This window comes from Xenopus tropicalis, chromosome 1, assembly GCF_000004195.4.
Source record: "Xenopus tropicalis strain Nigerian chromosome 1, UCB_Xtro_10.0, whole genome shotgun sequence".
Classification (NCBI taxonomy): domain Eukaryota; kingdom Metazoa; phylum Chordata; class Amphibia; order Anura; family Pipidae; genus Xenopus; species Xenopus tropicalis.
The window spans coordinates 52,671,208-52,686,093 of NC_030677.2; the positions used below are offsets into that span (position 1 = coordinate 52,671,208).

Consider the following 14,886-nt stretch of genomic DNA (forward strand, 5'->3'; position numbering starts at 1 on the left):
TCTATGTTTCTATGATAAGCCAGCTGGTTGCTGTGCCAAAGTAATCGGCTAGACCTTTTGCCTATCAACATCAAATCCAAGATCCATCATGATCCCGCTGCTCTACCCAGATCTGATGCTTTGAGTATTAGATCAAATGGCAAAATAAATTTATGGTAAAGACCTCCATCCTGTCCTCTCTTAAAACGATCTATCTTTCGTTTTACTTCTTATAAATAACTGGCACTTTGGCATTATTTTGCCATGTAACGGTTACTAATCTCACAAAACTTCTCTCTCACACCAGCCACCCACCACCCACCAACCTAAAATATTAACTTTTATTGAACTGCTATGTTATAATAAAAGAGATCATATTTAAGAATTGATCTTTTAGTGTCCTACATATGGAAAAAGCCTAAGGAACATTGCATGTGACCTTACTTTAATATTTATTTGAGTTGGTCATTTGAGTTAGGGTCCCGCAGTTTGAAAATTTTCAATCAAACTGCCTGGCCAGTGTTTGCAGCTTTGGCAGATCATCATGGGGATGCCATTATAATGGGCACAATTTATATAACGCATAGCTGGGATTTAAGCTGACATCTCTTCACCCTGGCCACTACAGAGCAGGTTACATATTTGCCTGTGCTGGGTGATGAAACAGATTTAACTTGGCAATATTATATTAGATTAGTAGGGGAACAATATATACAACCAGAATACTATGCATAATCATTTTACTGACCTCCTCCCCATCATTTAGTACAACAGTTCCTGCCCGCTCGACCACAGCGAACACCATGACTGCACAGAGCTCTCGTCTTACAGACATTGTCATGTTGGCAAATGCTGGCAACTGGTGCATGAACTCCAGAAGTTGTTCTAGGGAAAGAAGAATTTGGTGATTTACAAACACAGCCTCTGTTACTTTTCATGAAATAATTTTCCTGTATCATTTATTCATGGTTTGCAAGAATTCTACAAATTCTGAATTTATATCATTTATGTTCTCCCACATTTCTAATTTTATTTTTGGTTCCCTGGAAAATGTTAAATCAGGTTTGACTGAACAGAGCAAGGATATAACTAGTTTGTATACTGAGCTGAGGAAAAAGCAATTAAAATCTTTTGATTAGATCAGGTATCCCATCTGGGCAAAATCTGTCAATGTCTGGGTACTGTTAATAGCAGTATACGTACATTAACTCAGTATCTTTGGAGAGCATGTGTAGTGTATATTTCAGGGAAATTGATTTGTTTCACAATACCTACTATCTCTACAGATGGTATTTTCACATAAAGGACTGCTATGTAAAGCACCAAGTACCAACCATGCTTTAAACACATTCACATTTGTACAAGAGAGTTATGAAACCATTAGTGTGGCTATTTAGCAGGCTAAAGTGTTTGCCTACTACTGCACTGATTTGGAGTGCTGAAATCCTAGCACTGAGCTGGCTCAAAAATGGTGTGATATTGCTGCTTTGTACTATACTGTCTAATGTTTTTCCCATTAAAAAATGGGACCAAAAGAAGTGTTACTCTGCCAAGCATGTTGACAAAACTAGAAAAGAAGATTATAATTGTGTTCTAGCAATTAATTCTTTCCGGTGCTGGTACCTTCTGCTTTATTGGAACTGTGTATATAAAGGAGCTGCTCCCAATAAGGCAGGAGAAGGTGCTTTCACCCTGTGAAGAATCTTTTCACTGGGTTCCTCAAAATTACCACTTAGGCTCTGGGGTCTAACAGTCTCTACTTAAACTGATGCAAAGAGCCAATAATATATCCCTTGACGTGATGGGATTCCCTCCTACGGCCAAATGGTTTCAAGATAATACTATGTTATTATGTCTTCAAGAAGCTGACTGTGGTTTAGGTGCTGTTGCACCTGCAGGTCTCTATGAACCTCCTAAATAATATGAAATGCCTTTGTACAATAGAACATGGTTATTAAATCAAGAAGAATATCTGGTGCTAAACCTAATTTTGGCCAAAGAAACAAGCTTAAGTAACACTGGCGTGCAGGTTAAAAAAAATATTTTTTTTAATAATCGTTTTAACTACTACTTACCTTCTTAAAATATACAAGTAGTTGCAAATTTCTAGAGAATTATGTGTACAGAACATTTTCTCTCTCTCTCTCTGTATAATCACAATACACAGAGAGAGAGAGAGAGGGAATGTTCTGTACACACAATATGATATGACTCTCTTTGTGTATTCACATTATAATGAGTGAGATTATAACTTAATCTCAACATTCCTAACTGAAAAATCACAATAAGCGAAAACATGAACCCAATTTGCATGTGAATTACATAAGCGGACTCAAAAAAAACACTGGCTTGTGGGTAAATACACAGTAATTCAAGTCTGTTTTTGTGCTCTCTGCTTACATTAGTAAATGAGTCTTATTAGTTAATTCAAAGAAATGAATAGTAAAGTAATACATTGAACTTTTCTGTTAAATGTTACAATTTAGGGAAAAACAAAGCTAAATCCATAGAATCAGTTCAAGGAGAAAAAGGCCTAACTGATATAAAAAATAATATTTGGAAAAGTCTGAAACGGCAGCAGGGAAGTCGTTTTGAGAAAATACTGCATTAAGGAGCAGCACCATCATAGCAATTTCATCTGCAAAGATGACTGAACACACAAGTGATAATGTGATTTCAAAAATGCCTCATAATAGGAAAGCAATGCCGGTATATTACCTTTCTACAAGTTATCACTTGTAATATCACTAGTGGCAGCATTTTAAAAGTTTAGCCAGTTAAGGGCAATGGATTATGGCAAATACTGAATTTATAAAGAGCATAAGGTGAGAACGTCAAAATAAAAGGACAATGAGAAAACTGCTTATACCACCATCAGACTAGAAGCCATTGGTTCAATGTACCTATGGGTGCTGCTACCCTAAGTTCTAAGGTCAAAGACAGACTGGGCCATTAGTCAGCACAATTTTTTAAAACCCCAGTCATGGCGAATAATCTCTGTGCACAAGTCACCACGTGCACAATGTACCACACAGGGACTAATTGCTGTGTTTGGATGTTAAAAATTGCGACTAATCCCCCAGTCTGTCTTTGCCCCTAAGCACAATGAGTTAATAAAACACTATCACTGACTATTTCACCATAAATTGTTTTGTTTTTCTGCAGTATCTTTAGAAAATGTACTGGTCCCTGCAATGCACGCATGAGCACAGTGTGGGGTAACGCTCCCGTCAGAAACAAGATTGATTAACAATGAATTTTGCAGGAAAACAGAATCTAGAAGTTTCCAGCACATGGAAAGAAGTGGAGGTGGTGGATAATTAGAGGAATTATCACGGGAGGGAGAAAAAAAAAAAAGATAAGGAACACATTTGCCTGCCAGCTTAGAAACAACAATCAACGGAAAAAAAGGGGGGGAAGCAAAAGTATACGCCCAAAACACTTGTTAACTGTGCTTTTTGAGAACATGAGTAGCCACAAGAATTCACACTGCCCGCACACACATCACATTATAATAGATATATATTTCTATATCATATTTTGTTTGAAGGACTGTGAAGGTGGGATTTGGGAAAAATGCCTGTTTGATACTTGAGATGCACTTGAAATATTTGGGGTTAATATTTTTGGGACTATGAATAAATGCTTTTTACAATGCTTCCTCATATATGTGATGTTTGGTAGGTTAAGAGGACCCTTGACAAAATGCTGAACCTCAAATGGCAGCTTGAATAGACTAAAAAGTCTAGATCACTGCTGTTTACAGAGTCATTTAAATTATAAATCAATATTACAGAATTGAGTAACTGCAAAACTGCAGTATTCTGTCCTTTCAAGTGCTAAAAAATGACCCATTTAGATGCAACGAACAAATATGTGATTCCCTATTTCTGAACATCTACAAATGTGATTTGGAATAGAGCTTTGAGTCCAATCTAAGAAGCTTTTTTCTAAGTTTACCAATATCGTCGTCAGTCCTGTCAATTGGATCCTTCTCCAGACAGTCTCTGACAATGTCCCTGCTCATTAAAGGGTCAGAAGCTCTTTCAATATCCTCTTCATCATCGTCATCTTCTGAGTCTACAGCGGTCTCTGGCAGCCCACTCAGGTCCATATCTCCTGGCTCACTTTCTGTGGCCTGCAAAAAAAAACAAACAAAAAAAATAAATAAATAAGCGCAAAACCAATAAATGGAACACAAGGCAAGAAGGTACATAAATCTTGACTATCAAGGAGAAACATTTCTGGATTTGCCAAATGGTAAAGAATACTGCATTCTCTCTGCCACCAAAAACAAATAAGCTTTTATTTTCATAAATTAAAATTTGGTTTGGCAGGGTTTAAAGACTAGACTCTTGCTAATGAACAATTTAATGGTTACAATTGTCTCACCTTAGAATAAGCACAGCACAGTCTGCATTACAGTTAACATTCAATAAGTGAGAGCCACCCTGCCCTTCCCACACCAGCAAGATAAGCCACTTCCTAAACACCTACTATGTCTGCAAAGGAATTGAGTATAGTAAATAAAACATAGGACTCCATTCATATTGACAAAATAACAGTTGTAGCCTTGTCACTCATCAAAATGTAATGTCTGGCTTGGTACTCAGGTGCTACTGACAAAAAATCAATTCTAGTTATTTGACTGTAAGGAACAGGGCCCTCGATACCTGTTGTATTGGTCAGTGTTAGTATGTTTGATGTATACACCCTTCAAAATGTGCATTACTGTGAAATATGTTTCTAACAACAAAGAAAATATTCTTAATCAGGAAAGTGATTTCATAAAATGGCACATTTATCAAAACTGTCTTGGCATCTTTTAAATTTGTCTATTTGTCAGAATTACATTGAACCCTTCCCTATGCTAAACTAAAACACATCTCGGTTTACACAGTAAAGGTGGCCATACACGAGGCGATTTCGCTCGTTGTGCGATGAACGATTATATCGACAAACGATCGTATGGCGATCGAGTTCCCATACGATATGCCATCCACGGGCAACGATAATTCGGGAAAGATTTTGTCGCATCATTATCGTAAAATACCTACGATCGTACATCTACGTACGATCGATGTCGTTGCTGGCAATCGTGACATGCGCAGAGAACAATCGTTGAAAGACAAATGTCTGACACTCACACCAACTGGCAGATTTTATCGTTAAACGACCAAAATTTTTAAACCTGGCCGATCGATTTTGGGGACGATAATGTCGGCTCGTTTAGTGGGCCGACGATCGTTCGTACACCACCAACTATACGATAACTTAACGATAGCATCGGATCGTTCGGGAATCGGTCGTTTGTAAGTAAAAAATCGGTCCGTGTATGGCCACCTTTAGTCCCCAATAAAGAATGTGTATTGAGTACCCAATAAAGAATGTGCATTGAGTCACTTTAATGCTCATCCATAGGGTACAGAATCAGTAAAAACCTGTGCTACTACAAATCTGTAGTAACATGGAAAACGATTAGTAAAACAGAGCCTCTCATTTATTTTTACGAGCAGGAACTCTTGTTACTGCTCATAAAATAAATAATGAGCAGTCTGCCCCGTTGTAAAGGAACAATGACAAGTTGGCTTTGGCAGCAAGGCAATAAAGAGTGATTTGTGAAAGTTTGTACATGCTCTGCTCTTGATGGCTATAGGTGGACCTTAATAACTGGAATGTGGCAAAACAATTGTTTGTTTGTTTTTTAACTAGTGAACAGGTTATTATTTTATATCCAAGCAGCATGCTGGGCTTCAGTTGAAAGCACATTAAGTGACAAGGTCGTAACACTCCTAGCCGCATCATTCTACTCTGAAAATATCCCGCAAGTACTATTGTACCTCTGAAACTCACATTGAAATAATCAATTTACAATAAATATGCATTGCAAATATAATTTACAAAGGCTTCAATTCAAAATAATGGAACAGTGCATTCTCTTCATGCATAAACAAACATTCAAGTCCACATTTATTTACTATAAAAAAAAAAAAATAATAATTTGACTTAGCTAGTGATCACGCGAGGAACTTCTGCACAAGATAAATTGGAACAATTCAGCCTTTACCATAATCATTTAATAACATTCAGGACCACAGAAGGCTGCTTGAATTAATGCCACTGTCGGTTTAGAACTTACTAGCATGGCTGCTCTCCCAGATGTGGCTGAGGGACCATGCTACAAATGACTATACGACGGCTTATTCAACAGTGAAAGTGTTAATAAAATATGAGTGCCTAATAGGAATATTGTAGGAAAGTGATGAGTGTGACACTGCGCCTGCCGAGGACATAATGAAGTGACATTCAATTTGTCTGCACTAATGTAGCCTTCCTTAGCTGCCACGCTGAATAAACAGCTGCAATCACTTGCTGCTAGGTAGCCACAGGAATAATCTCTTGACAGCTAAAGTCAAAGGTGGATTAAAAAAGTCAAGGAATCTGTTTTTCTCTTCCCTTAAGGGCCAAATACTGTGTGTTTTTATCCACCTTTAGAAACTGGGTCAGCATTTTGAAAGCCTGATTCAGCATCTTGCATATGTGCAAACATTAATGCTCTATTTTTTCCAATACCTCACCACTTCTAATGCACAGAATAATGACTTTAGGATTGCATGGGCAAAACAACCAGGTACATACAGCGGAAATGAAATCCAAACTAAGAAAACCTGCAAATAAAAATTCAATTTACTGTCTGCCATTCAGGCAAGATGCATCTGTGATATAAGCAGAAGTCCGTCCAGACATCTTTCTCATTAGTTTACAGTGATGTATATGCAACAACGTCAGGTACTTATCACCGAATCTTTTAATAAATTGCAAGGTGGAATTTCTATTTGTCATCTTTCTTTAAAGGTGAATGTCCACAGATTACCATAGTTATTGACATAACACTAGCACAGCAAATTATGTTTCTGGTTATCTAATAATCTCATTCATAGGATCCAGGTGTCGGATATCTGGTTTTTTCTTTTTGCCAAGTTTCCATACAAAAACTGGGGTCCTTTAAAAATAAATTAAAAAAATGAAAAAATAAAAAAGCAACATGTTGCTCACCAACCCTTTGGATGTTGCTCCCAGGGGCCTCAAAGCAGGTGCTTGTTTTTGAATTTCTGTTAAGGAGGAAAGTTTTGGTTGCATAAAAAAGTGTAATTGCCAAAGAGAGCCTTCTGTAGGCTTCCAGTCATCATAGGGGCTATCACATAGCCAACTATAGCTCTCATTGCTCTCATAGCTCTTCCATGCTTGTGCACTTTTTTCTATTTGAATGTGGCTCACGGGTATAAAAGGTTGGGGATCCCTGGTCTAAATCATCATAACAAAACAGGCACTGCAGCCCAGATATTCTTCATTTATCCTGCAACCTGACCTTGAATATAATGTCCCACAACAGGAGGATTATGTTCTGATTTCATTATCTTGCAAACAGTAGCAGTTGGGGTTGGGCGGGGTGAGGTTATTAACAGGGTACAGTGTGAAAGTTTTCCTTCCCCTTCAAAATGCAATAGGATTGCTGTGCCATTAATATAGATTAACGGTAGTTAAGTAAATATAAGGGCCAGTGGTGGATTTGATCAATGGGCTCCCAGAGACACCCCAGTGTCAGGCGCCCCTCTCACTCCCTCCTCCCCAGGATTGCGCAGAAGCACATCCATTTGTCTTGCACACCGAGCACTGGGGCCAGGATGAACTGATATCTCCAGCGTGCCTAGAACCCAGTGCTCCATATGTGAGCGAAGTTACAGCGCCTGGGTGGCATGCCACCTCTAAATTTGTGCCGCCCTAGGCGCGGGCCTCTGTGGCCTTGCCACAAATCCAGGCCTGATAAGAGAAAGGTACAATGTTTTTAGGACTTTATTTACATAAGCACAGATCATGTGCAGGGAATCCACTGGGGCATCTTCAGGGACACAGAGGTCTTCCCTCCTAAAGGGTTGTGGTAGCTTTGGGTGGTATAGACATTTCTGCCCTACTTCTTTAGTTAAGCTTTAATTTAAGTATTATGACATTTTTTTTCAGCAATTTGTAACCACAACCTCAGAGGAACCATGAAAGGGTCCTATGCAAGATGCCCTAACAGCTGCGGAAAATGTGCAAATTACAAACTCTTACCCTACCAGAAATGGCGGATTTGTAACTAGTCTTATAGGGTTGCAGCCATATTTTAGCAATGGGGCCTCTTGTAAATGTATTTTTAAATTAATTTTATTTAAAAAAAAAAAAAAAAAAATTATTGATTGACTGTAAATTGAATTACTCCACCACAAAACTTCCCTATGTTATTATACAACTACAACTTGCCTTTTTCTAAGAATGTAAAATTGATTTTAAGGTAAAGATAAAATGCCTTCTTTTCGGTTCACTGTGCAAAAGGCCATAGTCTATGCAATGCCACGTTGGATTGTCAAATATGTATTTCTCTCACTTAATGAGGCTCTTCCATGCAAAACGTTTGACATACAAAATTCAGTAGAAAGATTAATATTTCAAACGGTCTATTATACGCTCAATGCAGAGAAGGGAAATCCAGTTTTATAATTCAAATTAGGAAAAGTCCAAGATATTATTTTCAATACTAACAACTGCACTTTTGGTGCAGCTATTAAATCTTGTACTAACATATATGTACAATGATGACAAGTATAGTAGAAAGATATATCTATGAACTCTTCTTCCTGCTGATTTGCTGCCTGTCATACTAGGGTGCATCTCTTCATTGCAGAATCCTGTCCATTACCTACGGATAACTCCCTGAGAGCTGGATTATTTATATTTCATTGAATATTCATGAGGGTTTCCAGTTAATCAGTGCTAATCCATTTTAATAAAATGTTTTAACCCTAAAAATAGTAAAAATTAAAAAAAAACACACATTTTCCACGGTCATTAATAAATATTAAATGCTAGTTTTATTGCCAAAAAAATTCCAGTAATTTTCGTGAAGGGTCCATTAATTATATGCCCATTAAAGTGGCTGTTCAGCTGTTTAAATAAGCTTCATCCTACTCAAATTTCTCTTGTAGGTACAATATTTTAGCATAGTAGAACTACAGCACCAGATGCCAAGCACAAACTATAACACAATTTCAATGTAACACACATAATAACATGTAAAATCTAATGCCTTGATTTGTAATGGATATTTATGATATCAGTAATATGCTCTGGAAGAGAGGGTTTGTTATCATTGGACTGCAATAAGGATGTGGCCGAATATTTCATACAAAAAAAAGTCATTTCCCCTACTCACAATTGTAATAAAGAACCATAAAGCTTGACATACAGATAAGATCTGCTTGTTTGCCGAGGTCGAAAAACAAGTGGATCTTTACCTGATTTGATTGCCAACACACTTGTCCAGATTGGGATGATGTGGTCATTTGGCCCTTGGACCAACAACCATGGGTGCCTAGGAAATCTACATCTATGTGGTCCTTCCATTCTGGTATTTTCAAACCTACCCAATAGATCAGTCGATCAGCTCATTGGGAGGGCCCAATATATGAGGCAATAGACTGCCATTAAGATATGGACAGTAACATTTTACATTATAGCCGCCTTTTAGATGTTGAGGCACAGGAAGCCCTACTTTATATAAATAATAGGCCCCCCACAAAAACCCTCACCAAATTAAAGATAGTCCCAGTACACTGACCCTTATTACCATTCATTATTTTTAGAAATCTGCGCTTTTATTTCTGACAACTATTTGTTATGTGGTGCTCTCTGTTCAGCATCATTCACGATGACAGGCGGCGTTTGCAATGCAACAACAAGAAACTTTGTCAGAGACATTAATTGCTTCACATGAATTATGCACACATGGCACTTAGCACCTAACAAAAGTCCACTTCACTGCCAGTGCCCTTGCCTGGATGCCCTTGAAAATCCAAATGCTTATTTTTACTTGTGACCCCACAAGAGCAAGAGAATTGTGCTGTAGCTGTAGCCATATACATCAAAGGCAGTAAAACAGCTTTACTGCCAGTATCTTAATAAGTGATAATGTACTCAAGGTAAGACTAAAATTAGCTATATGGGGCACTACAGCACTTCTAAACCAAGAGCAGAGAGCTGCACATCTATATCCAACCTGGTACCTCACTATTCCCTTTTCAGGGCTTTCCTAAATGTTAGTTATTTCTGTATCCCTAGCTCCTTACCCTGAATTAAGCATGACAACAAGCATGGGATTTGTTAACATAAGAAAAGGTCCTTTCTTATATGTGCCTCTTGGCACCCTCATTTTTACTAAATATTGCTTAAATGCCACTTTCTTGCCTAATTTTTCCAACTGTTACCTTAAATAAGGGTTTTTTTCCCTGTGAACACCATGAAATGCTGAATGTAAACACATGCAATAAGAACCATAAAGCAGGGAAAGGACATGTGCAAGGAAGGAGGGTCTCTCAGCGTGGCTCTGTGAATGTGAATAGAGGGATAATGAAACCACTTGCTTAGCCAAGACTGCTAATGGACCTTGGCTAATGCACAGTCATTTCTTTTACACATCTGCCAACTTGCTCCCACGGTTCCAATGGGGGGAAAAAAACGTCATTGCTCTGAATACACACTAGGAAGAAGTGCTCTTATGTTCAGCACTCATTTCAAACAGACTCCTGTTTACAAAAGTACTCCTTAGATGCTTTAGATACCTAGATATTGTACAAAGAATGTGAAAAGGTTTAAAAAATGAATGAATAAGTTAACCAATGCTCCGAAATGGATTCAAAAGTTCTTACTAAGGAACAGCTTTTGTCTATCAGCATGAGAAGGCAGCATTTCCCAGCTTTTCAGAAACATATATCATATAATTTAAGGGTGTTAATCTAGGCATTGGCCTACTTTTACTGAAGGCAGATTTGGTACGCTGCAGCAATTTCAGAGGACAGGCTATGTGTGTGCGTTGTTATTTTATTCCCTACATCTTCCAGGCAGTACGCATATCTGTTAGGTAATGGTTTCTGACAGTATGACACAGCATCTGAGAAGCCATTATACAATCTCTTGACAGAAATGTCAAGTCACACAGTTAGGAATGGAAATTCAGAATTTTCCATTGAGATATTAGAGGATTAGCAGGTTTGCCAACCAACCATTGCGTGAGGTTGCACGTGGGGAAGCTTTACATTCTGCTGCAGACATCATTCAGTTTGATGTATCAAGAAACCAGGTAACTGCCACCTCTGGCTCCCCAGTATATACTGAGCTACAACTCTCAGTATTTGCACGGTGCCAATAACTGGAAATACCAGCTATAGAGGCACAGTCTGTAGATCTGCATAGTCAGTAATTTCTAAATTTAAAATAACAATGATCAGAATGATATGCCATATATATATATATGATTTTTATTTGGTTAGTAAAAGAGGGAATAGTTTGCTCTTTCTTTTAAATTCCATGCCAAAATATGCATGTAGTAGCCATGGTAATAAGAAGAGGCCCACTTACTTTACAATGGAAGAGTATGGATATGGTGAAATATTTGTAAGCGGACTGTCTTTATAGGGTTTATCTGCTTCTACTTACAAAACAGTTGCTATCAAAATGTATCTCCCAACATTCCTAAGCATAAAACAGACACCAATACTATGACAACAATCAAACGTGGACACTTTTTGGTAAGCTTAACCTCCTTCAAAATCAGGATTCATCTAAATAGGAACAAGTGGAAGGAAAGCTCTGGTGGAGCTCCATGGCATAGTCTGCTTGTTGTTGCCATAACCTTTCTACAGAGAAGTATCAGCATGAAATTTTTATTAGATACATGGCTATATATATTTATTTAAGAAGTTATACAGTAGGCAGACCCATATTTTGACTTAATTAATCTTAAAATCTATTCTTATTGCATGAGGTAGCATGTGGGGAAACTTTACACTTACATAGCTTTTAACTGCAAATGTATATATTTAAAATAACAATGATCATAAATAAACCTTGTATTTATTTCATTACCTTAAGGGTGAGGTCACACAAAACATAGATCCGGTTCTTTCAGCCCTGCGTTTTTCTGTCAGGCTGAGAGAAGCGGATGCACTTTCCTACAGTGCCTGTATGCCTGCACGGTGCAGCGGAGCGTAGACCGAAAAACCGCTTGCCAAGAACACACCCCTACGCTTGAAAAAACTTCTACTTGTGCCTTCCCCGGGAAGCATTGAATGCACTTGGGTGCAGGCACATGTAGCCGTTATCCGCCAAAAAATGCAAGACTTTGCATTTCTGCCGAATATCAGCTACATGTGCCTGCACCCGAGCGTATTTAATGCTTCCCGATGAAGGCACAAGTAGAAGGATTTTACAGTAGAGCATTTGACAAGTGTTTTTCGGCTTGCCGAGAATACGTCACACCTGAAATTAGCCTGATGGAAAATGCATGTGACCTAACCATAAAAGAAGTCATACAGTAAATATAAAATTAATTTGAAGAAATAATTAGAATTATTTTTTATGCAGCAGTTCCTGCTAGTAAGACTTAAGTAGGTTCTGCAATCTATGATGTATTTTTAACACCAAACTACACATTCAAGCATCCTCAATATACAATTCAGTATGTCTGCCTGTGCACCCTTCTGCTCAGGTCATGAACTGATACACAAATTTCATTCCCCAACACATCAAACCAGGCATCTTTCAAGCAGACAATGCTAACTATAAACAAAAACCGTGTTACCCCATGAACCAAGACACTTGGAGTACGTTTAGCAGAAAGCATAATACAAACATGCTTTTCAGTGTCACAATGGGATTTTCATTTGGGAGTCTTAGTGAAATTACTCTATTATTGTGATGTATATTTCTTGTATGAAGATGTAGTAGCTATTACCAGTAAAGACTTCAAATTCTCAGTTTTGAATAATTCCACAGACTGCTATCTTGTTTCACAGTAATAATGACCCCTGCATAAGGAGCCCATTCATCCTGATCTATGTAGCCTGTGTGCTCAGGAATAACAGTTCTAAAACAAATCATAGCTTCTTAGAGTTTCAAGCTGTTGTAGAATGATTCCATTTGTAAGTCTCAACAGCCGAAGATCACTACTTTGACACCCCTTATCTAACAGGATGTGTAGTGGGCTATACCATATATATCTTTTTTATAAATTTTCAAGTGTATATATATTTAATGGCTGAAAGAGTACTGTACCTGGTAGATGTCAGACAAGCTGCTGCTCCCAGAATCGCTAGTGATGCTACATCCTGAATGACTAGAGGACACGTGCGTCACCTGTGGATGTAGACTGTCTGTGATGTGCAGTTTAGTGAAATCAGCAGGGAGCTAAAGGAATAAAAAAAGAAAGACAATCAGCCGTAGATCCCAATTTTAGCTCTGTATCAGAGATACACTAGCCTCTAAGCACTAGAATTAAAAATTGCACTGGTGCTACAGATTGGTAATTTCCAGTGACATTTAATCACAGGACTTGATAGGAGCAGAATAATGAAAGCACATAAGAACTATCATTCCTAAGGGATGTTTCCCACAGAATAGAATTTAAATGTATACACCACATCAACAAAATAGAATATATTGGCAATTAAAGCAGCAGTCCATAGTGAGCACTGGCTGAATGTTAATGTCTACCTTTTAAATAATTGCTTTTTAAATAATGCCACTAAACAAATAATCCTTATACTGGAAATCTGCTGCTTCTTCCCAGAGTCAAAGACGCAGTGAGTTCAGATGCTGCAGCCATTGTGCTTTCCCAAAACCTCAGGTTACTAAGCAACAATTATTTTAACATTTTTCACTTCTGTTTAAAAAATATGCACAAAATTTTTTGGCACTGAACTAAATGAACTGAGAATCTGATGGCTTTATAAATGTAGTTCAAAGAGGTAGCACTTTGACGTGACATCTAATATCCTAATATTTTACAAGAGAGCATTATTTATTAAAATACACAACTTCCAGTGAGTCACTATAACTGATGACATTACTAAATACTGTTTATAAAAATATAAGTTTTTTGTCTCTTGTGTATTGTATTATATGTGGATATGTACACGCAGAAACAGAAGTGCAACAAACAGAAACTCCAAGTACTTTAATTTTCTCTTGAGAATAAGAAGAAGAAAGTGCATGCCATTGTGATTAGACTTCAGTTCAATACACACAAATCCAGCATTTCTAGACAAGAGTTGTATAGAGGAAAAATCTCATGGCAATATATACTGGCCGTGCTAGACAGGCACCATCACAATAAAAAGACATATTAGTGGGCACCATTACGCAGAAAGCAGTTCTTGGCTAATTACCAACTTCCCTATTTATAGAGAGACACAGACAAGTGTTAATGGTTATTGTGGCAATAGAGACAGTGAGCAGCTTAGCTCCATGAAATATGTCCGAGGCCTATAATCAGGGAGTATTCACCACACTGAATCACCTCTTTTCTCCCAGAGCGTCACGCTGCTAGTGCTGCAGCCTCCCCCACCTACCCCACTTACTAACATCTCAGCTGTATGAATAAGAACAGCTGCACTGACAAAGGGAGGGAAGATGCTGAAATGGGCACAAGAAGATATAAAGAACACTCAAGTCACAGGCACAAGCTGGTATCACATTTTTCCTGCAGATACAATTTAGAAAGTAGTGTTCTAGGGCAGAAAAAGCTCCCAAACTTGAAAATTAGGTTCACAGTTGGTTTAGGACAAACCCTTCATGGAAGAAATGTCAAAATCCCCAAATAATGGATTTGATGCATCCCTTCTTAATTGGCACTTAGAAACAACAAAAAACTTTACTTTGCTCTTCTGCCAACCCCCACCCTCTCAAAAAAAGTGGGTTTTTTTTTCTTGTGATACCTACAAAGGGGTGCTGTATAAATTGACAATTTACCATTTATTTACATATCATTACATATTATTTTACAATTTAGGTGTATACTGTCCCTTTATAGTTAAA

General features: G+C 37.8%; 1 protein-coding gene across 10 annotated transcripts in view; it reads right to left on the minus strand.

Moving 5' to 3' along the window:
• The window catches only part of rapgef2 (Rap guanine nucleotide exchange factor 2), a 168,975-nt gene that overhangs the window by 24,247 nt on the left and 129,842 nt on the right, over positions 1-14,886 (minus strand). For all 10 annotated transcript variants that reach the window (XM_012956496.3, XM_012956489.3, XM_012956506.2 and 7 more), the window contains 3 exon segments: positions 13,126-13,257; positions 3,940-4,117; positions 728-864 (listed from right to left, as the gene is read on the minus strand). In XM_012956496.3, the coding sequence (XP_012811950.1) occupies positions 728-864; positions 3,940-4,117; positions 13,126-13,257 (447 nt within the window).